This window comes from Myotis nattereri (genome assembly GCF_964212035.1).
Source record: "Myotis nattereri genome assembly, chromosome: 12".
Lineage (NCBI taxonomy): Eukaryota > Metazoa > Chordata > Mammalia > Chiroptera > Vespertilionidae > Myotis > Myotis nattereri.
Window position 1 is genome coordinate 39135773 of NC_138087.1, and position 26656 is coordinate 39162428.

Genomic DNA, 26656 nt, shown 5'->3' on the forward strand with positions numbered 1-26656 from the left:
TTCTAACTCTCTATCCTTCTCCCTTCCTCTCTGTAAAAAACATCAATAAATATATTTTTAAAAATCCTGATTTCTGGGCCTCATGCTCCAGAAATTCTGTTTCTTTGTTACTAATATTGTGGCCCCACCCCATAACAAAGAAACAAAGAAACAGAATTTCTGGATGATGAGGCCCAGAAATCAGGATTTTAAAAAGATTCCCAGGTGATTCTAATGTGCAGCGAAGGTTGAGAACCACTGATCTAGAGGGTCTGGACAGTAAATGGATGACACACTAAAACTGGAGGATTTGAAAAGAGTTTTTAAAAGGCACTGTTTGCAAAGATGTGGGAGAAGTATAAGGAAACTACAAGTGATAGTTCAATATCTGGGGTCAAAATGTTGGCCTGAGAGGTAAGGGAATGGTACAGTTTCTGGAACCCAAATAGGAGTTATCTGGAGAGGCTCACAAGAAAGGAGCTGTAACATTCAGAAGGACACACCGGTCTGAGTCAAACCCACCGGGAGAGAAGGAAAGGAGTAAAGGCCTGATGTCACTCTCAGACCTCCCTTTAAGCTGCTGTGGAGGTTCCCTTTGGCCAAACCCACCTGGAGGCCAGAGTTGGGAAGCCCTTAATGTACAGGAGCTGCACAGGGAGTGTCCCAGGACACAGAGCAGACCTGGAGGAATGTCCTGCAGTGTGACTCCTTGTATAAGTAGTAAGAAGTGGGAAGTGGCATCCTTCACCATTACTGCTTCTCCTATCAGCAGCTGCACTTGGAGGAATTTGAGACCCTAGGGCAGTGGTCAGCAAACTCATTAGTCAACAGAGCCAAATATCAACAGTACGACGACTGAAATTTCTTTTGAGAGCCAAATTTTTTAAACTATATAGGTAGGTACATTGTTATTCACTTAATTAGGGTACGCCTAAGGCTTAGGAAGAGCCACACTCAAGGGGCCAAAGAGCCGCATGTGGCTCGCGAGCCACGGTTTGCCGACCACGACCCTAGGGGATACCACCACAAGCATGCAGGACACCACCCAACAGAGAAAAGCACTCCAATCAGGGACACCGCAGTGGGCTGTTCCACATTAAGAAATAAATGTGTCCAGGGTGTGTTTTTTACAGAAGTTAGCATTTGGTAATTTATTTATTGCAGTTAGCACTGGCAGGCATGGGATTGTAGAAAATCTTGAGGAGCAAGCAAGGAATTTAGATTCATTTCTACAGAAAGTCAAAAAAAACAGTTAAGGTTTTTATGCTGGGAGATAGTATTTTTTACAAAAGCCTGAAATGATGAGTCAGGTGGCAGGTAGAATGGAACACAGTGAGAAGCTCACCAAAACCCCATGTTCTGAGCAGGACCTGTGAATCAGTCTAGGACAGTAGAAACTGGAAGGCTGGAAGAATTTTAATCACATTGCAAGGTCAGGTGCCAGCCTGAATTTGGGGAAGGAGGTGATCTAAGTCCAGTTTAGTGATCACCCCGAGTCTATGAAAGAGCTTGGTTGTGAGATATGGAGACTGAAAAGGAATGTTGGGGAGTTGATATGTCAGGAGTAGGCCCGTAGGGTGGAGTGTGGAGAGAGGGTCTGTCCATCATGGCCAGCCTAGGAAAGAGGGCTTCGGTGAGACCACTCCCGAGCGTGATATATGTTCACTGGAGCATGAGGGGGGCAGTAGACAGTAGTATTTCCTGGGAAATTGGAAGAACGAGAGAATTGTCGGTCAGCTGCTCTGGTCACCCTCAGAGCAAGGTCAGGGGGAGTTTGGGGTTGGGTATTGCTTGTTGATTCCCATAGTTTCAGGATAATGACCTGTGACCAGTTGAGGGCACAGAGATGGAGTTAGCTGTTATGTGGTCATCTCTGAGGAACTACCAGCCAGGGATGTGTTCTCCCCGAAAGGTGAGGATACAGCTGCCGCTTGTAGGTACAACTGCAGCTCTGTGACGTCATCCCGCAGAGAGAGTGGATACACGTGGAGTGCCTGAGACATCTTAACTGTATTTTTCCGGTAAAACCTTGCCTGCTCCCCTCAGAAGGCAGGTAGAAAAAAGAAAGAAGCCCCCAGCCCTTCCCACTGCTGGTGGCCAGCTTGTGCCAGGCCAGCTTTGTCCGTGGCAGGGAGGGGGAGATGGCTCCCCCCAGTATATTTAAAGTTTTTGCTTTAAATGGACTAGACCAACGGTTCTCAACCTGTGGGTCGTGACCCCTTTGGCAGGCGAACGACCCTTTCACAGGGGTCGCCAAAGACCATCCTGCATATCAGATATTTACATTACGATTCATAACAGTAGCAGCATTACAGTTATGAAGTAGCAACGAAAATAATTTTATGGTTGGGTCACAACATGAGGAACTGTATTTAAAGGGCCAGAAGGTTGAGAACCACTGGACTAGACAAACCAGATCCCTACATGAGACCATTTTGAATGATCTGAGACTAGAAATAAGCAGAAGACCTTTTATTCTTGGAGTCACCAGAAGGGTCATAGACCTGCCCTAAATGCCATCCTAGGAAAGGGGATGATCTAAGCCCAGAATAAATTTAGAGGGACAGAGGGAGACATAGTTGATCATGATTACACTTCATAAGAGTATAACAGCTACGGGGGATAAAAAGATGAACAAATCCCAAACATGCCTTTGTTATCCCTCAAAATGTCTTCATAAACATAGTAATAGCACCTTCATTGGAGGATATTTCTTTTCTTACCTGTAACACAACATTTAGAAGCTCTGAGAAGCGCAAGCTTGAAAGTAAAAATCACCCACTATCACACTGCGCAGAGATAATTATTGCAGTTAAATATACTTCCTTCCTGTCTTGTTTTCCTCTGTGGATGTGTACAAGTACACTTGTGAGTTTGTGTTCTTCACATTTTATTTTATAACCTACTTTTTTAACTTAATATTTTTAAATATATAGAACATTTTTAAAACATGGTTCAAATGAAGCCATAATTTGACTGGAGCTTATTAAATACGTTTGTCAAATATTTTAGAAATAGACTTGGACTTAATGTATGAATCTGTGATGCAAATGAGAAAAGAATAGCGAATTTAACGCCTAGGTTTAGATATTCCATCAAGTTGTAGGTAACATTCATATTATCAAATGAAACAGCCACTTGTTGAAACAGTTATCACAGCTTTCTTCAAATTTTCTTCTGGTTTTTCTGAAGCCATGTTTTCCCACCCTTGCAGTCACTCCTTTGTCTCCAGAGGTTCTCCTTTCTCTGTCTAATCCCAAAATGTTGACCTCCCTCAGGGCCCTTTGAGAACGTTCCCCTCTCTCCTTAGGTTACTTACCCAGCCCTTTGATTTTCATACCATTTATATGCTGAAAACACTCAAGTTCAAAATTTCAGCCCAAACCTCCGTTCTAAGCTCCAGACTTGTATCTTGGCATCTCCATTTAGATGTCTTGTTGGCATCTCAAGTGGAACTCTTACCAGTAATTTTCCCCTCAAAACTGTGTTCCTCCTTCAGTCTCCTCAGCTTGGTAAAGCAACCTCAATCCTCTCAATTGCTCATGGAAAAAACCGGGAAGCATTTTAGTGCTTTTCTAGCCCTCATTTCTAGCTCATAGTAAGTCCTGTGTTTCTCCTTGCAAAATACAGGGTGTCCTCCCAAAAATGTATACACGCTTAAACAGCTGATAGCTCAATTGATGTTTCTTTCTTTTCAGATTTAACCCATTGGAATTAATAGTTATTCCAAATGTGTATACATATTTGGGACACCCTGTATATCTCACATTCAACTTTTCTGTCCACTTTCCTATTCATCCCCCTACTCTCAGCCACCCACATCTCAATATGAACCACTGTCTCCTAATTGCTTTCCCTCATAGATTCCCTCCAATCTGTTCTCCACGCAATAGCCAAATTAGAATGCTACTCCCTTATTGAAATACATCAAACCCTGAACGTGGCCTCTGAGGCTCAGATCTAGATCTTCCTGTCTTTCCAGCCTCCTATTCTGATGTTCTCCCACCATAGTTCACCCACAATGGTTTGCTTTCTGGTTGCTGAACTGCTGCTTCTCTCTGCCTCACAATCAATTCCCCTAGCCTTCTAATGTGATTCTCAATTCCTTGAGGGCAAGGACTCTGGCCAGGTCATTTCTGTATCCCCAGTTTGTGGAAGAATGCCTGGCACGTGATGTGTACACAGCCAGCCTTTTTTGTTATGACCTATCTGTTGGCTCATACTCACCTTTCAAGTCTCAGCCTGCATATCACCCCTCGGGTAGACCTCTCCTAACTCTGCCATTCTAAAGTGGGTCTCCACCCTTGTGAGCTCAGTTACATCTCCCTGTTGCTTACATCTCTGACAGCAAATGTCATTATGTATGCATATCCTTGTTTGTTTAATATCTCTTTCCCCCACAAGACTTAGACACTCCCATGAGAGCAAGGACAATGTTCTATTTTTTTTTTTTGACTCATGCTTTCCCTAACACATAGCACAATGCCTAGCTCACAGAAAATTCTCAGAATGAACAGCATCTGAGTGAATGGAGTTCTGAGGGGAGCTCTTCTCTTTGTTTGGGGCAACACTGGAAAAAATGCCAGAGTCAATCTTGAAATAGAGGAGTGTGGTGCACAGAATAATGGAGCCCAAAGATGTCTGTGTCCTAATCCCTAGAACCTGTAACTATATTGCCTCACATGGTCAAAAGGAAATTTGCAGGTGTATTCAGTTAAGGATCTTGAGCTGGAGATAATTATCCAGGATAATCCAGGTGGGCCCAATGTAATCACAAGAGTCTGTATAAGAGGGAGGCAGGAAGGTCAGAGTCAGAAAATGAGGTGTGTTCACGAAAGCAGAGCTGAGAGAGAGAAAAAGAGAGAAGGAGAGATCAAATGAGATTAAGAGTGAGACAGATTTGAAGATGCTGCTGGCCTTAAAAGTGGAGGAAGAAGCCACAAGCCCAGAAATGCGGCCGGCCTCTAGAAGCTTGAAAAGGCGAAGGAATGGATCCTCCTCCAGAGCCTCCAAAAGAATCCGCCCTGCCAGCACCTCGATTTTAGGACCTCCAACCGCCCAAACTGTAAGATAATAAGTGCATGTTGTTTGAAGACACTAAGTAATCTGTTACCGCAGCCACAAGAAACTAATACAAGGAGGGACCTGAGAAAAGGTCCAAGGAACCTGAAGGCGAGATGTGGTCCTGCGTCTTTTTTAGAAGGATTAGGCTTGCCTCCTAGAAAACTATCTCATTTCCATGGTCCTACAACCAGTTTCATGCCGTTGATTCCTCGTTCTTTCTCCCTAGGTTCCATCCTTGGGACAAATAAGAAGCCTGTGCCTTCTTTCTTGAGTATAAGTTCAGAGACAGGAGGGAGAACCTGGAGCTGGGCTTGAACCATGGAAATGAGGGACAGGGGTGGGTGTTCCCTGGCTGGACAAGGATTGCCTTCTCTTGCTTTTAAGAGGTGTCACTGAACCCCTTTTAATGGCCTAGTCTAAGGTGCCTTGTCAATGGACTTCTCTAATTTAGAATTAGACTCTCTAGGCCTGTGGTTTGGGGAAAATGAGCTTTCTGAGAAAAAGAGAAAGTCCCTTTTGGGGAAGATACACACAAGCAGAAATTTTCATGTGCAGTTATTAGGGGTTCATGGACTTGTAAGTTCAAAGGATAGAGGTGACTAAGCAGGACAGGTTGACCGTGGCCATTTCAGGTGATGTCAACAAGTGTTTATTTAAAAAAAACCATCTTTTTATATTGGATGCAGGAGTCAGTGGGAGGTAAGGAGGAAGTAATATTATAAGATGGGCTTCCGTGTAGAGCTAAGGGGTTTGGACTTAATGCTGCAGGGAGGGTACTAGGGAGGGTTTCAAGCAAGGTAGTGACACAATTTTATCTTTACTTTTGAAAAAAGCCACTCTGGCAGCATACCTATTGGCTTATTATAATCTCGTAATTAGGGATGAAACACCATGGGGTTGAAAAAATGCTGTTGACATGAAATATTTTAATACTTCCTTTTACAGCCAGCCAGTGTTATCAGATGGCATATTAAGTGATCTAATTTCATAGACATTGTGCTGTAGAAAGCAGTTTCCTGTAACTAATGTAAGGTCATTTCAACTCTGACTGTTGTCAGGATCATTGCTTCCCTAATAGTGGGTGTGCGTAGACGCTTAGTGTTATTGTTACTATCATCATCATCTCCTATTTCAAGTATTTCTCAGCTTCAATCAGATTCATCTCCAGCTGAGAAAATTCAGACAGCTGAAGCAGTGTGCAGTGGGAGAGCACTGACCTGAGGCCTCCCAGGTCAGAGGACCATTCCCGGTTCTATCACACACTAGAGAAGGAATTTAGATCAAGTTAATCTCCCAAAGGCACAGTTTCTTCATCCATACAATGGGCATTATAAACCCTACTTCTGTAACAACTGTGATCAAATGCAATCATTAAAAAATATAGTGCTTTGAAAAATAGGCTACATTACACACATGCAAGCGGACATTCATTTTCCTCTTAAAATTACCATCATCCCTGAACAAGTTTGAGTTAGGAAAGAGGATCTATGGAAGTAAATGTTTATGGTTTGCTTTTGTGATATTATGTGGTTTTCTCTTGAAGTATCAGGTGTCTTAGAGGTTTTTCTAATATCCAAGCTTGTTGCCTCCACTTAGCCCTTGAAAAGTCCTGAATCAAAAATAGACTGTTTTGCTATGTTCTGAAATCTAGCGCTATATGTTGTAAGGGTGTCAAAGGACCCCTTTGGGAAGATGACCCGGTCTCAGTTCTCTGAGAGCCTATGCAAAGCCGTGCAGAGAAAATTGGAAGAGCTGAGCGTGTGGTGTGTGTGTGAAGCTGTTGATTCGCTAAGGACTTGCTGGCCTGCTGGTGGGTATCCCTGAGAAAAGAGGAGAGAGCTAGTGGCTCAGAGTTTGCAGGGAAAGAACTGCTGGTTCTAAAGGAGCAACCACCTGCAGTACGCAGAAGGTTCTTGGTCATCATCATGACTTACTAATCTGCTAATCAGAGACACTCCAGGCGGCGGCGGTTCGGTTTTAGTTCTAAAGCACGTCTTGCTCAGGAGAGGCTGTGGTAGGAAATACTGCAGCCTCGCCCACCTGCCCGCCTCGGGGAAATGTCAGGTGATGGGACCTTTACTCCTCTGACTCAAGAAACCACATGCACAATGAGCACAGCCAGACACTGCCTTGAAGTAGGCAAAATGCTTTTTAATGTTGCCCCAATGCACCAATGCTTAAGCATTTACTTTTACACAGAGACGGGGAGAAGGAAACTTCCAGGTGCCGTTCCTCCTGTGGCAGCGAAATACCTTCTTGTGTTTATACCTCCCTGTGTTACTAGCAGTGGCATTAACAGTGGTGTTCATGCTGGGTTACCAGGTGGCTTACAGGTTTTCCTTGGACTTCCCCGTGGTTGCATATGATTCGAAGCAAATAAAGAATTTTTATCCCTACTTCATCAAAAGGAATGGCTTCACCACGCTGCTACCTTTGCTGAGGTCAAGCAGCTAGACTTTAAGGAGAACTTCGACTTTGATTCTAGGCTCATTTTGGAAAAAAACACACAGAAGACAACAAAACGATGTGTAAACAGTGTGGGCTTTGCATCCAGACTCCACCACACACTAGCAATGCAAATGGGGCGAGTTGCTTAACCTTGCTGGCCTTAAATCTCCCACCTGTAACATGGTGTGGTAGTTGCTAATTTGCAAGGTCCTTGAAAGGGTTAAGTGAGTTCAGAGGTTCTGACAGGCTGCAGTGAGCCTGTGTATCACTTGAACTCCAGAGCCAGACTCCCCAGGTCTCAGTCCCACCTCCACCTCTGCACTATGTGACCTAGTGTAAGTGACTAGCCCTCTCTGAGCCAGTAAAATGGAGATGATAATAGTACCTACTTCAGAGGGTCATTGTGAGGATAAAAGACTTCGTCTAACCAAAAGCACTTAAAACAGTGCCTGCCCCTTAGTAAACACTGTGTAAGTATGTGCTATGATTGTGATAGATTGTGATGACAATTGTGGTTATCCATCAAGTGTCCGGCACAAATGGTTCATCAGAAAGGATTAACTGTTGTTGTTTTTTTTGCAATTCCTATTACTTCTCCCATCAGAGCACTTGAATTTTAAGGAGCCTGAAGGGAAAAGCAATCGTATTACAAGTCTGTGTTTTTTTTTGTTTGTTTTAACTAAACAGATGTCAACAGGGTCCTTTCCAAAATCTTATTCCTTCCGGAACTCAGAATCTGATCTTATACCCCAGGAGAAAGGCGGTTTTCTCTCTCAGTGCCCCTTTTTAAAGCAAGAACAGATTCCTGAGCCTCACCCCACACCTTCTCAGTGAGAAATTCTGGGGCTGCACCCACCGGTCTGGTTTTGGTTTTGGTTTGGTTTTCAATGCCCGTTGACTGTTTTTGTAAGTCTATTTTTTGGAGTAGTGTAAGTTCACAGAAAAATGGAGAGGAAGGTACAGAGATTTCCCATCTACCTTCTGCACATGCACAGACTCCCCCACTATCAACACCCCCCACCAAAAGGGTGCATTGGTTACAATTGATCACCCAAAGTCCCTACTTTATACTATGGTTCGCTCTTGGGTTGTGCATTCTGTGGGTTCAGACCAATGTATACTGATATGTATCCACCATATGGCATCACACAGAGTATTTTCCTGGCCCTGAAAATCCTCTCTGTTCTGCCTAATCATCCCTCCCTTCCCCCACCCCCTGGCAACCACTGATCTTTTTACTGTCTCCATGGTTTTGCCTTCTGTCTGTTTTAACAAGCATTCCAGTGAGTCTCATGTTTTCTAAAGTTTGAAAACACAAGATATAGACTCCTACAACCTTGACTACTTTCTATTGCTGGGGGTGGTAGGGGCATCAACAAAGACTTGGCTACTCCATCTGTTTGGCAGGTATTCCGGCCCAAGAAGTGTTAAATGACTGAATTAAGCAGAAATAGAGAGTCAGGTGGGGCGTGGGGTGGGGAAAGCAAACTTGGAGAGCGTGTGAGGCTATTGATAGGTCTGGAACAGAACGTTTTGGAGTTGGGTCGTCTGGAAAGTACTGATGTCACATCTTGTGCCATATTGCTGGAGTGATGGATAGGAGGAGAGAGGCCTTTTGAATTTTTATGAGAGCTTAAAATGAAAATCATGTCAGCCTTCAGAAGTCAGAGCTGTTGGTACAAAAGGTCACCCATGCCAACTGGTGGCATGGCAGAGCTCAGCGAGGGAGTATTAAAACAGCAAACTTTTTTCTTTTCTTTTCTTTTCTTTTTTTTTTTTTTTAAAGCACCAGTTGCACTATGGTTTGCGTCTCAGTCTTTTGCCATCTTGCTGTCCCCAGGATCTTAAGTAAAAAGTCAAGTGAAAAGAGAAAACCACCAAGACAGTTTTCCATCTCCTGTGGGGAGGAGGGAAGGTAGTTGGTGGTTGTCCTCAGACTTAGGGCTATGGAATGTTTGTGGTGGAGGAAGAAAACAATTAAATGGTGACTTCATGGGAAAGTGATAGTGGGGCGACTAAGCGGGGCGGATTGATCGTGGCCATTTCCGGTGACGTCAGCATTTATTGGGGACCTAAGCCCTGCGCTAGATGTGGTTGGTCTGGGGCTCAGCCTTGGGTGACTGAGGCTTCTAGAGCCTTAGAAGAAGAAACCAGTCTTGGCGGTGGGGTGGGAAAGTTGTGCAGTGACAGCGGACCTAGGACCCGCGTGTCAGAGGGGACACGCGAACTCATTTTTTTGGTTGATTTTTCTTTGTTAAATGGCATTGAAATATATAAAATAAATATCAAAAATATAAATCTTTGTTTTACTTTGGTTGCAAATATGAAAAAATGTCTATATGTGACACGGCACCGGAGTTAAGTTAGGGTTTTTCAAAATGCTGACACGCGGAGCTCAAAGGGTTCGCCACCACTGGTGTAAGATATTAGTTTTGGTGTGTATATACTGGATGTGTGATGATAGAACAGCATCCAAACAGACTTAAAGGGCCTGAGAGTCATATGCATTGAGACAGTTTTTGAAGCCATTAAGAGTGGATTGATTATCTACATAATTGAGGAAATCTGAGGGCCAATAATCAAACCTTTGGGGAGGCTGCAGTTATAGCAAATAGAATATGAGAAGTCAGTGAAGGAATGAGCCCACCAGAAAAGGTAAAAGTTGTCCCCAGACCATGTTCTGGAATAGAAATCAAGAGGATACATTTTTTTTTCAAGAAGAGAGATAGGTTCTTCGTTAAAAGTGTGAAGAAAGAAAAACAACACATGTGTGTGTCGGGGGGGGGGGGGGGAGAAGGGGTTGCTAAGTAAAAATGTTAACTCAAAAAGAAAGTGTTGTTTTACAAAATAGATGATTTGTTATATTCACTTGAGTCTGGGTTTCTTAACCTCAGCACTTTTGATGGTTGGGCTGGATAATTCCTTGTAATGAGAATCTGTTCTGTGTATTATAGCATGCTTAGTAACATCCCTGGCCTCTACCCACTGGATGCCAGTAGTAAAACTACCATCACCAGTTATGACAATCAGAAAATGTCTTCAGACAATGCCAGATATTCTTGGTTGAGAACCACTGATTTAAGTATTAATTTAGCTCCCTCTGTATACATAGTACTACATTAGGCACTGCAAGGCATAGAAATATGATACCCTTTCACCATTAAGAAGAATGCATTCAAATATTCTTTATCTCCTATTATGCTGATTACAATTATATATACATATAATCATATACACACGTGTATATATACACATATGTGACAGTAATTCCTCAAGTTAACATTATGTCAATTTAATTATGGAATGATATTGGAAAAGTGGTACTTTGGAAAGACTGGTGACCCAATGCTATGTGTTTTATCACAGATCAGTGTAGGAAATTTTGATTGTGGATCCATATCAATGGCAATATTAGTAAGCAGTTTCCAAATTAAATTTTGTGTATTTCTAAAACTCAAATTACTTTGTTGTTCTCTCACTTTTTATGAGATAAAATATTCTTCCTGATCCATAGGTATGTTATAGAACTTCTGAATTTTAAAAATTATGAGTGTACCATTTATCTTTTGGTAGAAATTATGGTGCTACCTACTGAAAGTGTTCTGGCAAGTTTCAAAGTTCTCAATGAAAGAAAGATGGAGATTTGGGACTATAATTTGACTTTAAAAATATTGGTAGGAGCCCTAACCGGTTTGGCTCAGTGGATAGAGCGTCAGCCTGCCAACTCAAGGGTCCCAGATTCAATTCCGGTCAAGGGCATGTACCTTGGTTGCGGGCACAAACCCAGTAAGGAGTGTGCAGGAGGCAGCTGATCGATGTTTCTCTCTCATCGATGTTTCTAACTCTCTATCCCTCTCCCTTCCTCTCTGTAAAAAATCAATAAAATATATTTTAAAAAAATATTGGTAGGAAGGATTACCACAAAAATAATTTCATGCCAAGAAAAGTCCTTGGTGTTGGGAATAAGCTCTCCATCAAAAGAAGCAGCCTATCATCTCTCCAAGCCTAGCTTCCTCATTGCTTAGGAGCAGAAAAAAAAACCTAACTCCTTTTTTGCTGCTGGTAACATTGAACAAGGCCCCGACTATTGAGGCTAATCCCGGGACGCGTGTTTGCTTTGCAGACTGCATCATCTGCCATCAAAGGTGCTATCCAGCTGGGAATAGGATACACAGTGGGTAATCTCACGTCCAAACCAGACCGAGATGTTCTCATGCAAGACTTCTACGTGGTGGAAAGTGTGTTCCTGCCCAGGTAAGAAGATGTATTTTGTGTGTGATATTTCATGCTAAGGAACCCTCCTTGCGACACCCCACATTGAAGACTTTTTGCCAGTGCGCACATAAAGCGGCGCAGACCCAAAGCAGCCCAGCTGACGGTTACTTCCTGCCGCATCAGGTGGCCTGCGTTTTCTCTGTGGAGATGGGAAGCGCGTCTCCTCCTGGGCGCCAGTTGTCATTAGCTGTGATGTTGCCTGAAGGACCGAAGGGAGAAAGACTGGGAGTCAGTGGGAAAGAATGCAGCCAGTACAGAGTAATGTCTGTGAAGGTTTAGAATAAGAGGACGTCCGAGAAGCAGCAGCTGGCACCAGGTTCTTGTTACCCCTAATTTAAAAGGGGGGCTGGGAGGACCCACACTTAGGCATGCATCTGAGTCCACTCATTTAGCTGCTTTTGTAACTTAACTCGTTCCACTTAATTTCCCTCAAAAAAAATTGATGAGGTTCCCAATATTTTGATACCGTATTTGCAAAAACACCCACGTTACCCATACATGCTACCTTAACTTAATTGTATGGGGGGGGTGGATAATCAATTCAGCAAATAATCTGAGTTTGGATGATGGTGATGGTTGTACAACAATGTTAATGTACTGAATGCCACAGCACTGTGCACATGAAAATGGTTACAGTAGCAACTTTATATTGTGTCTGCTCTACCAAAATAAAGTAAATAAACCAAAAATTTAAGTCCAGTACGAGCTTAGTCTAGGAAGAGAAGTAATCATTATTAAATTGGAAATGTCACCACTGCTGACGGGATTTTTTAAATATAAATATTTGATTCTAGATACAACATATTTTCCTATTATAATGTTTCTGCTTTTACCTAAATATATCTTACTCGTGGTCTAGCATGTTTTGGGGATTGGAGGTAATTATTTTGTCTTTTGGATCTATGAGGATTGACTTATCAGGCACATTTATTTTTTTAAAATATGTTTCTTCCAAATGAGCCACTTTTGTTCTTAATGATGACTGGACTTGTATGAGAATGACTGGGTGAAACTTCAGCTCTCAGTGTTCTCATTACCTTACTTTTTAAAAAAATCTCCAGAGGATGCCCAGCCAGCATGGCTCAGTGGTTGGGTACCGACCTATGAACGAGGAGGTCACGGTTCGATTCAAGGTTAGGGCACATGCCCAGGTTGTGGGCTCAATCCCCAGTGTGGGGCGTGCAGGAGGCAGCCCATCAATGATTCCTTCTCATCATTGATGTTTCTATCTCTCTCTCCCCCTCCCTTCCTCTCTGAAATCAATAAAAATATATTGATTTCAGAGGAGTGCTACTTACATTTATCTGTATGTCCAGGTGTCAACTGGCTGGAAGTAACACCTGTAGGTGACTGTGCCCACCTAACCACAAAGGGGCCCATAAATACTGAAAGTCAGGTATGAATCCAGACAGACTCATTTTGCTTCAAATGCTCTTGGTTGAAGAATAAAGTTAATCTATCAAAATTTTTGGAGTGTGCTCTTCTAGGGCCCCTTAGCAGGTATGAGAACTAGTTTCCATAGAGAAAATGGACAACCCCACGGCCTAAGGTATAATCCTGTTTGCTTATGACACTGCTCTTCTTTCTAGAGCTGGAAATTCTTCCATGTTTTTGTTTTTAACAGTCTGTTTGTCACTCCAAACAAACAGTGCATGAACTACATACTTTGACATAACTTCGGGAGGTCATGAGTTTACCTCAACCTTTTGGTATGACCTGTGAGACCCATAATTCCTATAAATGTGTTCTCAGGATGTTCGAGCTCTCGGGATCTTCCAGGGCCTTTTCCCAGCCATGTCAGTCTTATTTTTTTCTTCAGCTACAAAGAACACGGGGAGCAGAGGCCGTTTGTGGGAGGGTGGCTGGCAGAGAGTTCAGGGTGGTGGGAGCAGGTCGCTGAAGATGGTTCGTAAAGAAGGACAGGGTGCTCCATCATTGCTCATCTCTTCTTCTCACGGTGTCCAATCAACAGAGCCAACCATTGCTGGGCACTGGGGAAAGTGTGGGCCAACATGTGGTCCTCAGACCTGCAGTACCAGCATCACTTGGAACGTGTTAGAGATGCAGGTTCCTGGGCTCCACCCCAAGTCAGCTGACTCAAACACTGGAGGTGGGATCCAGGAATCTGCTTTGATAGTCCTCTAGGTAATTAAAAGTCAGAGAACCACTGGCCTAGACATTACTTTCAATTTGAAGGTATAATCTTCCTAGTAAATAACAAAATTTGTTCTTAGACTTATTACTTGTAAGAATCATGTAATAAAACTCCATGATTTTAAAATTAATCTTAAATATTAAAATTATGTCTATTTAGCAACTAAATTATACATGACACTGTATGAGATACTTTACAGTAAGGAGCACATAAATAAGGTCTTCATAGGCGCTTTTCTCATAATTTATTTTTCAGTTACACTTGACAAACAAGATTATATTAGTTTCAGATGTGCAACATAGTGATTGGACATTTCTGTTACTTACAAAGTGATTACCCCAATAAATCTAGTACTCATCTGACACCATACATAGTTATTATTGACTTTATTCCCTGTGCTGTACTTTACATCCCCATGACAATTTTTATAACTGGAAATTTGTATTTTTTAATCCCTTCACCTTTTTCACCCATTGCCCCAACCCTTCCCATCTGGAAACCATCAAATTGTTCTCTCTCTCTCTCCTGTGTGTGTGTGTGTGTGTGTGTGTGTGTATGAGTTTTTTCTGTTTATTTTATTTTTTAGATTCAGCCTATAAGTGAAATCATATGGTATTTGTCTTTCTCTATCTGATTTATTTCACTTAGCATAATATCCTCTAGGTCCATCCATGTTGTCACAAATAGCAAGATTTCATTTTTTATGGCTGATTAATATTCCATTGTGTGTATGTGTGTGTGTGTGTACGTATGTGTGTGTGTGTGTGTGTGTATGTATATATATATATCTCACATCTTCTTGATCCATTCATCTATTGATGAACACTAAGTTGCTTCAATACTTGGCTCTTGTAAATAGGGCTACAGTGAATATAGGGGTGCATATATCTTTTTGGATTCGTGTTTTGGATTTCTTCAGATAAAATACTCAGCAGTGGAATTGCTGGGTCATATGATTGTTCTTTTTTTTGAGGAATCTCCAAACTGTTTTCCATAGTGGCTGCACCAATTTACAATCCTACCAACAGTGTACAAGGGTTCCCTTTTCTTTATGTCCTCATCAACACAGTTGTTTGCTGATTTATTGATGGTAGCTATTCTGAAAGGTGTGAGGTGATATCTCATTGTGATTTTAATTTGCATTTCCCTGATGATTAGTAATTTTGAGTATGATTCCATTTATCTGTTGGCCATCTATCTGTCTTCTTTGGAAGTCTATTCAGGTACACTGCTCTTTTTTAAATCAGAACGTTTGTTTTTTTGGTATTAAGTTGTATGATTTCCTTACGTATTTTGGATATCAACTCCTTATCAGGTATATCACTGGAAGATATTTTCTCCCATTCGGTAGGTTGTCTTTTTGTTTTGTTCATGGTTTGTTTGTTTTTTACTGTGCAGGAACTTTTTAGTTTAATTAGTCCCATTTGTTTATTTTTTTTCTTTTGTTTCCCTTGCTCAAGGAGATATTTTCAAAAAACATTGCTAAGAGTGATGTCAAAGAGTTTACTGCCTATGTTTTCTTCTCTTTTTATTGTGTCAGGTCTTACATTTAAGTCTTTAATTCATTTTCAGTTCATCCTTGAATGTGGTGTAAGAAAGTGGTCAGTCTCATTTTTTTTTTTGCATATATATGTCCAGTTTTCCCAATACCATTTGTATATTCTTGCCTCCTTTGTCATAGATTATTTGACCACAAGAACGTAACTTTTGATTATATCAGCTAGGCTATAGTAAAATTTATTTTGTTATAGGTAGGGCCAGCCTGACAGGTTGAGCCGGGCTGAGGCAGGGAGGTGGGAATTGAGAAAAGAAAGACAGGAAAGCGGGATCGGGAGGACTGCAGCTCTCGAGGAACTGAAGCAACTTTATTAGCCACACAATCCTATTTATACACAACACACTGAGTAGGAGATCTGTCAAGGGGAATGTATTCTTTGTTCCTCTTAATCTCTAAGGGAGAGAGAGAACAGAAGGACAAGTTCTCAGTACAGCATATCTCAGTAAATAGTTACAGACTTCTTGGTAAGCCATGAAAGGCTGTTCTCATTCTACTGATAATCGCCATCCAAACAAGTCTGGGAAAACTGTGTGGGTAAGGGTCCCAGCCTTGCTAGCCCCTTTAGGTGCAAGGACCTTGCCAGCTTACATCTGGCCCCCAACAGTTATACATCGATCTCAGCAATTCCAAGAACCTATCAGTGATGTTAAGGGAGGACTTGCTGCATCTCCTTTGCAGTGATGGTGAACCTTTTGAGCTCGGCGTGTCAGCATTTTGAAAAACCCTAACTTAACTCTGGTGCCGTGTCACATATAGAAATTTTTTGATATTTGCAATCAAAGTAAAACAAAGACTTATATTTTTGATATTTATTTTATACATTTAAATGCCATTTAACAAAGAAAAATCAACCAAAACAATGAGTTCGCGTGTCACCTCTAACACGCGTGTCATAGGTTCGCCATCACTGCACTATACAATCAAAATGCCACAAAAAAATGATGAATAAATTCAGTGTCATGATTGTGGCAATGGTTTCACTGGGGTATACACATGACAAAATTCATGAACTTTATTGTATGCCAATTATATTTCCACAAAGCTGCCCAATAATGCTTCCTCCCTATCCATCCATACTCTACACTTGCCTGGGGAGGAGCATGAGGGAGGTGGGGCGGACTGGCTCTTGTTGGAAGCGACTGAAGCGTTCTTAAGCCTCTGGTGAGTCCGTCCAGGTCATGGAGGGAACGCATTCCTTAGGGCGCCTTGAGATGTTTTCATCACTGCTGCTGTGAAGCTGCAAAATCCGTTTCCCTTAGCAACCCAGTGTATTGTGTTATTTTTTATTTATTTATTCGAAAATGAGTCAAGGTTATTTTTAGATAGTATGTACTTGGTCTACAGGTTACTTCATTTTATGGATGGAAAAAGCTCTGGACCTGATTAAGATTTGAAGAGGGATATAAAAGCTCTGTCAACAATTTGGCTCTGTGCTTTTCCAAAATTACCAAGTAGATGAGTAGAGAACCATGACCAGATCTTAATATTTTGACCCCATTTCTGTGCTGTGATCATAAATTCAAGATTGCAGATACATTTCCATGTGCAAGTAAGATTAGGAGGAAAGGATGTTTCATAACATTTGTACCATGTTTAGATATTTGGTAGTTGCAACAGAGGTGGAAAAGGGAGGTAAGGTTTATAAGTACCAACTATGCACCAAGCATAGCTTAATTGATATATATTACATAACATATAATACTTAATGTTGTTAATTACCATTCATCTTTACCCCAAAAAATTTACATATGAATTAACCAAGGCCTTGAGATATGAAGTGGCTTAATCCAGAGCTATACAACCAATAAATACATGGTAAAGCCAGGATATGAAATGAGCTGTGGCTGGCTCTAAAGTTTTGTTTTTCCCTGCACTATGGCAATAAAGCACAGGAACAAAATTCCTGCTTTTTTGAATCAGAAAACAAACCCATCTTTTACCTTAGAATTGTGACCCTAAATCTGCCTCTCCTGCCCCTTTACCAGCAACTCTGATCCCTTCCTCCACTCCCCTGCAGGAGGTGCCATCACTGCCTTCTCCGAGGTGGGAAATATGGTTGGAATGCTGGCAGTAAAAGTTGCATATCTCTGTTTTCAAAAATGATTATCTAACTGAAGAATTTCTAAAAATTCTCCTGCCTTGTAAACAGAATTGAGCTTGATGTGAGGATGCTTGCAGAAAATGGACTGCCCCTAGAGTTGGTGGCCATGCTGTTCAGGATTTATTTGAATAACTAGGGAGTACCCTCACTGGGGAGAGAATTCCTCAGAACTACTGTGAGGGTAAAACGTTTTTCTAAATGCCACGCAAATGTATACATCAAAGGTTTATGTAAGTATTTCCAGACATCAGTGCTAGATGTTACGGTTTTGACACACTAGCCAACTACCTGCCTGGCAGGTAATGCTGACATAAACTCATCCAAGAATTGTATGTATCCCATGGAGCCAACACACTACAGCCCACAGCACAAATTCGGCTCTTTGCCTCTTTTTGTTAATAAAGTTTAATTGGAACACAGCCACATCCAGTCACTTACATATTGCCTGTGGCTGCTTTTCCACAACAGCAGACTTGAGTAGCTGCAACAGAGACTCTAAAACAGGGGTCCTCAAACTTTTTAAACAGGGGGCCAGTTCACTGTCCCTCAGACCATTGGAGGGCCGGACTATAGTTTAAAAAAAACTATGAACAAATTCCTATGCACACTGCACATACTTTATTTTGAAGTAAAAAAACAAAACGGGAACAAATACAATATTTGTATTTGCATGTGGCCCGCGGGCCGTAGTTTGAGGACCCCTGCTCTAAAAGATCGCCACTTCCCTGCCCCGATCTATACAGACATTCTGTACCAAGTTTTATATATATGTGGATAGAATACAAAACTGTCACAATACTCTTCTCAGGATTAAGTGAGATAAGTTCCTATCGCTGGGCAAGCCAATAATATGATGCCCCTTCAAGTCAAAACCCTTTTAAGTATTTGCTCAGCATATGTAGTGGAGATGGGAAGAAACTGATTTCCTAGCAGTAAAAGTTATGTATCTCTTCCTTTATTTCAAAATAAAAGATTTATTGCAAGTACCAAATATTATATAACATTTTGCCTTATTTGGAATTGCCTTGAAAGCACAATTTCTTAAAAGCACAATTTCCTGGTATGGTAACAACCGCTTGGGAGGTTTTAACACTTAAATAATCAGTGACATACCATGTAATACAGTGACACCCGGAATACATTATTTTGTTTCGGAATTTAAGCTGTTTTCAGCTGCCAACTTTGTTGTAAATCCTCACATGAGGATATTTTTCCATTGACTTTTAGAGAGAGTGGAAGAGAGAGAGAGAGAGAAAGAGAGAGAGAGAGAGAGAGAGAGAGAGAGAGAGAGAAACATTGATGTGAGCAAGACACATGGATTGGTTGCCTCCTGCACACGCCCTGACCAGGGCCAGGGATCAAGCCTGCAACCAAGGTATGTGCCCTTCACTGGAATTGAAACTGGGACCCTTCAGTCCGTGGGCTGACACTCTATCCACAAAGCCAAACCAGCTAGGGCTCAGCTACTGACTTTTAAAGACTACTGCCTCCTGTCGAACAGGCAGCTCAGCGGAGGAGGGGTTGGCACCAGCAAGGAGTATGTCTCTTGTTTTGCTTTGTTTTTCCATCCAAGAGCACTATCTATTTTGGCAAAAGAGAGGACCAATTTCTATTTCACTGGTTAAATAGAGTCATGTGGAAACGAGAAGATCTCCACCTTGCCTGAATTGGCAGGGGCTGCTCTGGTGTGGATCTAATTTCCCAATCTTGTTTGTTCCTGACCACATTAAGCCATTACTTTCCCTTCCTGGGCTTTGATTTCTTTATCTGCTAAAGGGGAAATCTCAGATGGTGGCTAATGTCTCCTCAAGCTTCAACACTGTAATTCTAAGCATCCATTGCCATTAAGAAATGTGTATTTTTGGATTTACAGCAAGCACTGGCTTTGGCCTTAAAAATTGAACTCTGGCCCAGCCGGTGTGGGCCAGTGGCTGAGCACTGACCCCTGAACCAAGAGGTCACAAGCTCGATTCCTGGTCAGGGCACATGCGCAGGTCGCAGATTCGACCCCCTGTAGAGGGCATTTCTCTCTCATCGATGTTTCTATCTCTCTCCCTCTCTCTCCCTCTCACTCTCTAGAATTATTAAAAGCATTTTTTAAAAATAATTGAACTCTGTTCAGAAAAGGTGAATATCAAAATGCCAGAGTCAGTCCATGGTCAAAGTTGGACTGCTTCTTGGTGAAATAGAGAAAAGGACAGAATAGAGAAAGTGCTGTTCTTTAGTCAAAGGTTCTTCCTCGAATGGCATTAGCAGACCCTTTCCTTTATAACGTGATAGGGATAGTACTGTGTGTTTGCTCAGTTGTGTAGGTTCCTACTTGGTAACATAAATTTGGAAATTTCATGCAGTCTCCAAATTTTTATTGTTGGAATTGTACCAGCTCATGGGAGTCAGACATCTAGAACCACCGCTGAAAACCTCCCAGCTGAAATTTCCAAAGCCTCTAAATTATGTTAGGAGAGAAAAGTAGATTTTTCCCCCTCAAACCCTGCATAAGCTCATTGATGTAAATCTTAACCTGGGAAGAGGTCTGCTCTTCCGGAGACTTGACTTTTGCTGAGCAGGTCTAGGTGCTGGGCACAGTCTTCTGCTGAAGACCAAGCGCAGGCAGGAGAGCCCCAGGGTCTTCAGTGGGACCCTTCCTCTGGCAGCAGACTCATGTTGATTGCAGTTGTTTAGCTGCCCTAGCTGAGCCGTCTCCCCGTGTGCTGAGGAGCCTCCATGTTGGACAGCTGTGGCCAGCACCCACGCCACAGCCAGTGGTTCTGCCAGAGCGTGACATCAGGAAGCCCAGGTTGGTGTCTGCTGGCCGATCCTTGCCGGGCCTGCTGGTTGGTTCTGCTCTTGTGCATTGTAGCTCCTGACAAACTCTAGCTGGAGCCAACAGCCCCATTAATTTTCATTTCCTTCAGGAAAGCTTCAATCATGTCAGGCTGGTATTTGTTAGTCACTGGAGCAGCTTGATGCGCTGAAGCAACCCCTTCTGCTGTGGCACCGAGCGTGCAGTGCTCTGTGTGTGTGTGTGTGTGTGTGTGTGTGTGTGTGTGTGTGTTTAAGCTCATGGCTTTTAATCCTCACTTTTAAAATGTTCCAGTGTAGTGAATAGTAATACAGAGAAGGGTTTATCCTCATGATGCTTTTAAAAGGAAGAATGGAAAGTGTCACTTTGGTCTCCGTGCCCTTTTTACCCAATGTTATCACTGCTCCTAGGGGCATGTTTATCCTTCAAGGATTTTTTTTTTAACCATCACCGAGGATATGTTTTTATTGATTTTGAGAAAGAGAGAAAGAGAAAGAGAAAGAGAAACATTGATGTGAGAGAGAAACATAGGTTGGTTCTCTCCCAAACACACCCCAACCAGGGATCAAACCCACAACCTAGGTATGTGCCCTGACTGGGAATTGAACCTGCAGCCCTCTGGTGTACGGGATGACACTCCAACAACTTAGCCACTGGGCCAGGGCATCCTTCAAGGATTTTTTTATACATATACCTGCCCAAAATATATTTTTTCCTTGCCACACACAGTATCTGCATCATGCTTTTTTCACTTAATTTATCCTAGAGATCGTATCATGTCATTGCATATTAAGCCTCCTTGTTCTTTGTAAAATATCTACATAGTATTCCAGTGTATGCCGGACCATAATTAATTTGACCAGTCCCCTTGTGAGAGACATCCGGGTTGCTTCCAACCCTTCGTCCTTAGAAACAATGCTGTCATAAATAACCAGACACACATGTGTGTCCATGGCCTACTTTATATGTGGTATACAGTATAAGTATGCATTTGCTGGAACAAAGACTTATGCACAATTGTAATGTTGACAAGTTGTGAAAATATCCTCCATAGGAAAAGTATCAATTTCCCACTAATGTTTCAGGGTTCCAGTTTCCCTTGAGCTATCCCACAATTTTGGATTTTTGTTAATCTGATAGGTAAAATGGTCTCTCAGTGATATTTGATTTTCATTATTTTATTATTAACTAGAGGCCCAGTGCATGGATTCATGCACTTGTGGGGGGCGTGACCTGCAAGAATCAGCCCGCTGTGGGAGTGCCACTCATCCTGGTCACCTGAGCGGTGCTCCCACTGTGGGAGTGTACTGACCACCAGGGTAGAGCTCCTGCATTGAGCATCTGCCCCCTGGTTGTCAGTGCACGTTATAGCGACTGGTTGACCGGTTAGTCTGGTCATTCCAACATTCAGTTGCTGGGCTTTTATATATATACTAGAGGCCCAGTGCACAAAAATTTGTGCACTCGGGGGGGAGGGGGTCCCTCAGCCCAGCCTGTGCCCTCTCACAGTCTGGGACCCCTCGAGAGATAACGACCTGCTGGCTTAGGCCTGCTCCCGGGTGGCAGAGGGCAGGCCCAATCCCTAGGTGCAGCCCCCAGTCGGGCTCAGAGAAGGGCTGAATGGGGAGTTGGGGCGCCGCCCCGTGTCATGCACAGAGCAGGGCGGATCGGGAGGTTGCGATGCCACCCTCATTCACGCTCAGGGTAGGGCCGATTGGGGGGTTGGGGCACCGCCCCCTGTCACACTCAAGGCAGGGTCAATGGGGAGGTTGCAGCGCCACCCCGTCAGTCACAGAGCAGGGCCAATCAGGGGGTTGGGGAGCTGCCCCCTGTCACGCACAGAGCAGGGCCAATCAGGGGGTTGGGGAGCTCCCCCCTGTCACAGAGTAGGGCCGATAGGGGAGTTGGGGCACCGCCCCCGTCACACACAGAGCAGGGCAGATCAGGGGGTTGGGGCGCCGCACCCTGTCACACTCAGGGCAGGGCCGATGGGGAGGTTATGGCTCTACCCCTTCACACACAGAGCAGGGCCCGTGGGGGGCGGTTGGGGTGTCGCCCTCTATCACCCACAGAGCAGGGCCGATCAGGGGGTTAGGGCACCGCCACTCTCACACTCAGGGCAGGGCCGATGGGGAGGTTATGGCTCTACCCTGTCACACACAGAGCAGGGCCCGTGGGGGGGAAGGGGGGGGTTGGGGCGCCGCACCCTGTAACACACAGAGCAGGGCCGATCAGGGGGTTGGGGCACCACACCCTGTCACACACAGAGCAGGGCTGATCAGGGGGTTTGGGCGCTGCCCCCTGTCACGCTGATCCCGGTGCCAGGAGGCCTCGCGGCTCCGCTGATCCCGGTGCTGGGAGGCATATTACCCTTTTACTATATAGGATAGAGGCCTGGTGCACGAGTGGTGGCCGGCTGGTTTGCCCTGAAGGGTGTCCTGGATCAGGGTGGGGGTCCCCGCTGGGGTGCCTGGCCAGCCTGGATGAGGGGATGATGGCTGTTTGCAGCTGGTCACACACTCTTCAGGTTGGGGGTCCCCACTGGGGTGCCTGGCCAGTCTGGGTGAGGGGCTGAGGGCTGTTTTCAGGTTGGCGGGTGACTGAAGCTCCCAACCGCTCCTTTTTTTCTTTTATTTTTTATTCTGGGCCAGCTTTAGCTCTGAGGCTTGGCTCCAGCTCTTAGGCCTCTGCTGCTGAAAGCAGGTATCTGGTTTGTTTGGGTTCTATAATTGAAACACTGTTTCAACTCCAGCTCTGAGATCCGGGCTGGCTGAAAGCAGGTTTCTGGGGTTTTGTTTAGCTTCTATATTTGTAACAGTGTTTCAAACTGCAAGCTCAGAGGCCGGCAGCGGCAGGCAGGGAACATTGGAGTTCTCCATCACTGAAACAAGCAAGCCTCATGTTCACTTCAAGCTGCCTGGCTTCCGGCCGCCATCTTGGCTGGCAGTTAATTTGCATAACTCCCTGATTAGCCAGTGGGAAGGGTAGTGGAGGTATGGCTAATTACCATGTTTCTCTTTTATTAGATAGGATATATATACACACACACACACATACACACACACATAGATGAGGTCAAACAACTTTTCAAATGTTTAAATCCTTTATATTTCCATTCCTGTGAAGTACCTGATCATATCTCTGGCTATTTTTTTTTTTAATTCACTTTTTGGTCTTTTTCTTTAGTGTTGACTGGAACTCTTTTGTTTGTTTGTTAATCCTCACCTAAGGATATTTTGCCATTGATTTTTTGAGAGGGTGGAAAGGAGTGGGAGAGAGAGAAACATCACCTTTGACCAGAATCGAACCTGGAACCCTTCAGTCCGCAGGCCGATGTTCTATCCACTGAGCCAAACCGACTAGGGCAGTGATGGCGAACCTGAGGTGACACGCGAACTCATTTTTTTTGGTTGATTTTTCTTTGTTAAAGGGCATTTAAATATATAAAATAAATATCAAAAATATAAGTCTTTGTTTTACTCTGGTTGCAAATATCAAGAAATTTCTCTATATGACATGGCACCAGAGTTAAGTTAGGGTTTTTCAAAATGCTGACACACCGAGCTCAAAAGGTTCGCCATCACTGGACTAGGGCATGGGGCACTTTATGTTAGGAGTTTAGCCCTTTGTGATATGTATTACAGGTATTTTCCCTTTTTGTCATTGTCTTCCCTTTTTTAACATTTGGTCAACTCATGTGAAGTGTTCAACTCTGGACTGTTTCCCATGAAGTCTTAGTCATTCAAACATATTGAGGGCTTCCGACATGCCATTCCCATGCCATCCACATTTCCATTCCCTTTGCTGTTTCATGTTTAGAGGTTCAGTAGCTGGCGTCAGGAAACAGCTTGTAAATGCTAGACCTGGACCTCGAACCCAGTTCTCCCTGGGCTACAAGGTGTTAAGAGCACCTTAACTACCACACTGATATCCAGTGTGAGTTAAGAGAGTGCAAACTAGCCTTAATAATAGTCAAAGAAATACAGTCTTATTTATCGGTGCGTTATCATGAAAGTCAGACTCATATAAACTTGAATAGAGTTTTGATGTTCCACCGAGAATGTGGCAAAAAGAGATATTGAATCTCTATATAAAATCATATTACTCTACAGCATTGTTCTTATTTTTCACAATGAAAAAGTACAGGCAGATTGGGTGACTTATCTGATATCATGTAAACAAAACTAATCATAAACATCAAAATTCAGCCTAGTGGATGCCTCTAAGGCAGTGGTTCTCAACCTGCCTAATGCCGCGACCCTTTAATACAGTTCCTCATGTTGTGGTGACCCCCAACCATAAAATTTTTTTCGTTGCTACTTCATAACTGTAATTTTGCTACTGTTATGAATCATAATGTAAATATCCGATATGCAGGATGTATTTTCATTGTTACAAATTGAACATAATTAAAGCATAGTGATTGATCACAAAAACAATATGTAATTATATATGTGTTTTCCGATGGTCTTAGACAACCCCTGTGAAAGGGTCGTTCGACCCCCAAAACACGACCCACAGGTTGAGAACCACTGCTCTAAGGAGAAGGAAAGGTATAAGATCAGTAAAAAGTACAGAAGGGATTCGACTATATGGATAAATTTTATTTCTTAAGCAGCATTTTGGGGTCATGGATATTCACTGGTTTATACTTTATACCTTTCATATATCATAAATATTGCAAAAAAATTCAAAGATGAACCCAGAAGGGGGTGGGGGGGGGAAGAAAATGATTTAAGTGGGAATGGAAATCGGATTTTTAAATCACTAAGAAATGTAAGGTCTCTTTTCCTGTAATTATGGATTTAAGGAAGACTTCACAGATCCAGGCCCCATCTATTTCCAGTTCCATAGTTCTCATCTATTTTAAAAATTATTTTACCTATTTGTAGTTCAAAGAATTTATCCAGTGTTCAAACTTCATGGCAAAAAAAAATGCATTTCTAAAATTTGTTCCACGCACTAAACCCTGGATCTTATGCCTAAAGCAAGTCAACTATGGTTTCATGAGAAAGGTGGGTTGATTTCCCCAGGAAGGAAGCACAGGGGGATGGTGACAAATTCTCAGGCTGAAGACACAGTGTGGTTGGCAGGGGCTGCCTGCTTGGAGTGGCCCTCACTGAGTTGGCAACTGTTTTTACCTGATGGCCACTTGCCTTTGAAACATGAACTTCAAGGGACCCACTATCAGGGTGTGCTATTTTTTAGAGGGGAGATTGGCTCCGGACCAGTAGAGCTAGAATTTGAAGTCAAAATTGTCTTCGCTAATGTTCTCTCTCTTATTCTTTTTACTATTTTAACTGCAGTGAAGGGAGCAATCTGACCCCAGCACATCACTACCCAGACTTCAGATTTAAGACATATGCTCCACTAGCATTCCGATATTTCAGAGAGCTTTTTGGCATCAAGCCTGATGATTACTTGGTAAGAATCTATAATTTTCCTTCTTTTCCAGAAATGTGTGATGTAAACATTTGTCTCATAGCAACAGTGATAAGTGACTTGTGTCTCTTATTTTATAAAGCTCTGGAGCGTAGTAAAAAGCTCCAACTCTCATAATGATTATACATTTAGCTTCAGAACATGTGATTTGATTGCAGTTTTTAACTGATGGCTACAAAATCTGCCATTGTGATTGATACTTAAATAACTCTGGTATTGGTTTCTTCTTCAGATAATTATTCTAACAGATATATTATGATTAGTTCTAAATACTCCTGTGAATTTTGCTGATTGGATTCTCTTGGAAAGCCTTTCTGTTTTAATTGCTTTATTTACACCATTCATCTCAATTCTGCCTTGGCCTGCAACCATTTTCACCTTGACCTACAATGGAATATCCTTTTAAAGGAACTGGATGTCTTTGTTCTCAAAATCTCTTTATACAGATTCTTTTTAAATGTGTTTTCATTTGGTACAAGGCCGTGTTTTATTCTCAGATTTGTCTTTTCTCCCTGCCTTCCTTCTGGCGCACGGCAGCACCAATACAACAGCCTTTCTGTGAGGTAGTCTGATGTGACTTCAGAGATTTATTCTTTTCCTGTTCAAGGAGTCAGGGACTTCTTTCTGTTTCAAGAAGAAAATGGTGTATTGTGTCATTTGATCACTGTTCACACCCCGGGGCTCTTCAGAATCAGTTCTCAAGAAGCTGAAGGAAGGATGCCATCAAATATTGATGGTTCATCTCATTCTGAATTGTATTAATAGGACTTGAGCTAGATCCTGGAGTAATGCTTTGCAAAGGAGGTAGAGCCACATTTGTCACTTGTCACA

At 42.8% G+C, this 26656-nt stretch overlaps 1 protein-coding gene across 1 annotated transcript in view; it reads left to right on the forward strand.

Annotated features, from left to right (window-relative positions):
• PIP5K1B (phosphatidylinositol-4-phosphate 5-kinase type 1 beta) overlaps positions 1 to 26656 on the forward strand; it is a 281029-nt gene that overhangs the window by 139197 nt on the left and 115176 nt on the right. The window contains exons 4-5 of the mRNA XM_081103450.1: positions 11615 to 11745; positions 25690 to 25807. Coding sequence (XP_080959576.1) covers positions 11615 to 11745; positions 25690 to 25807 — 249 coding nt within the window. The remainder of the gene's footprint in view (positions 1 to 11614; positions 11746 to 25689; positions 25808 to 26656) is intronic.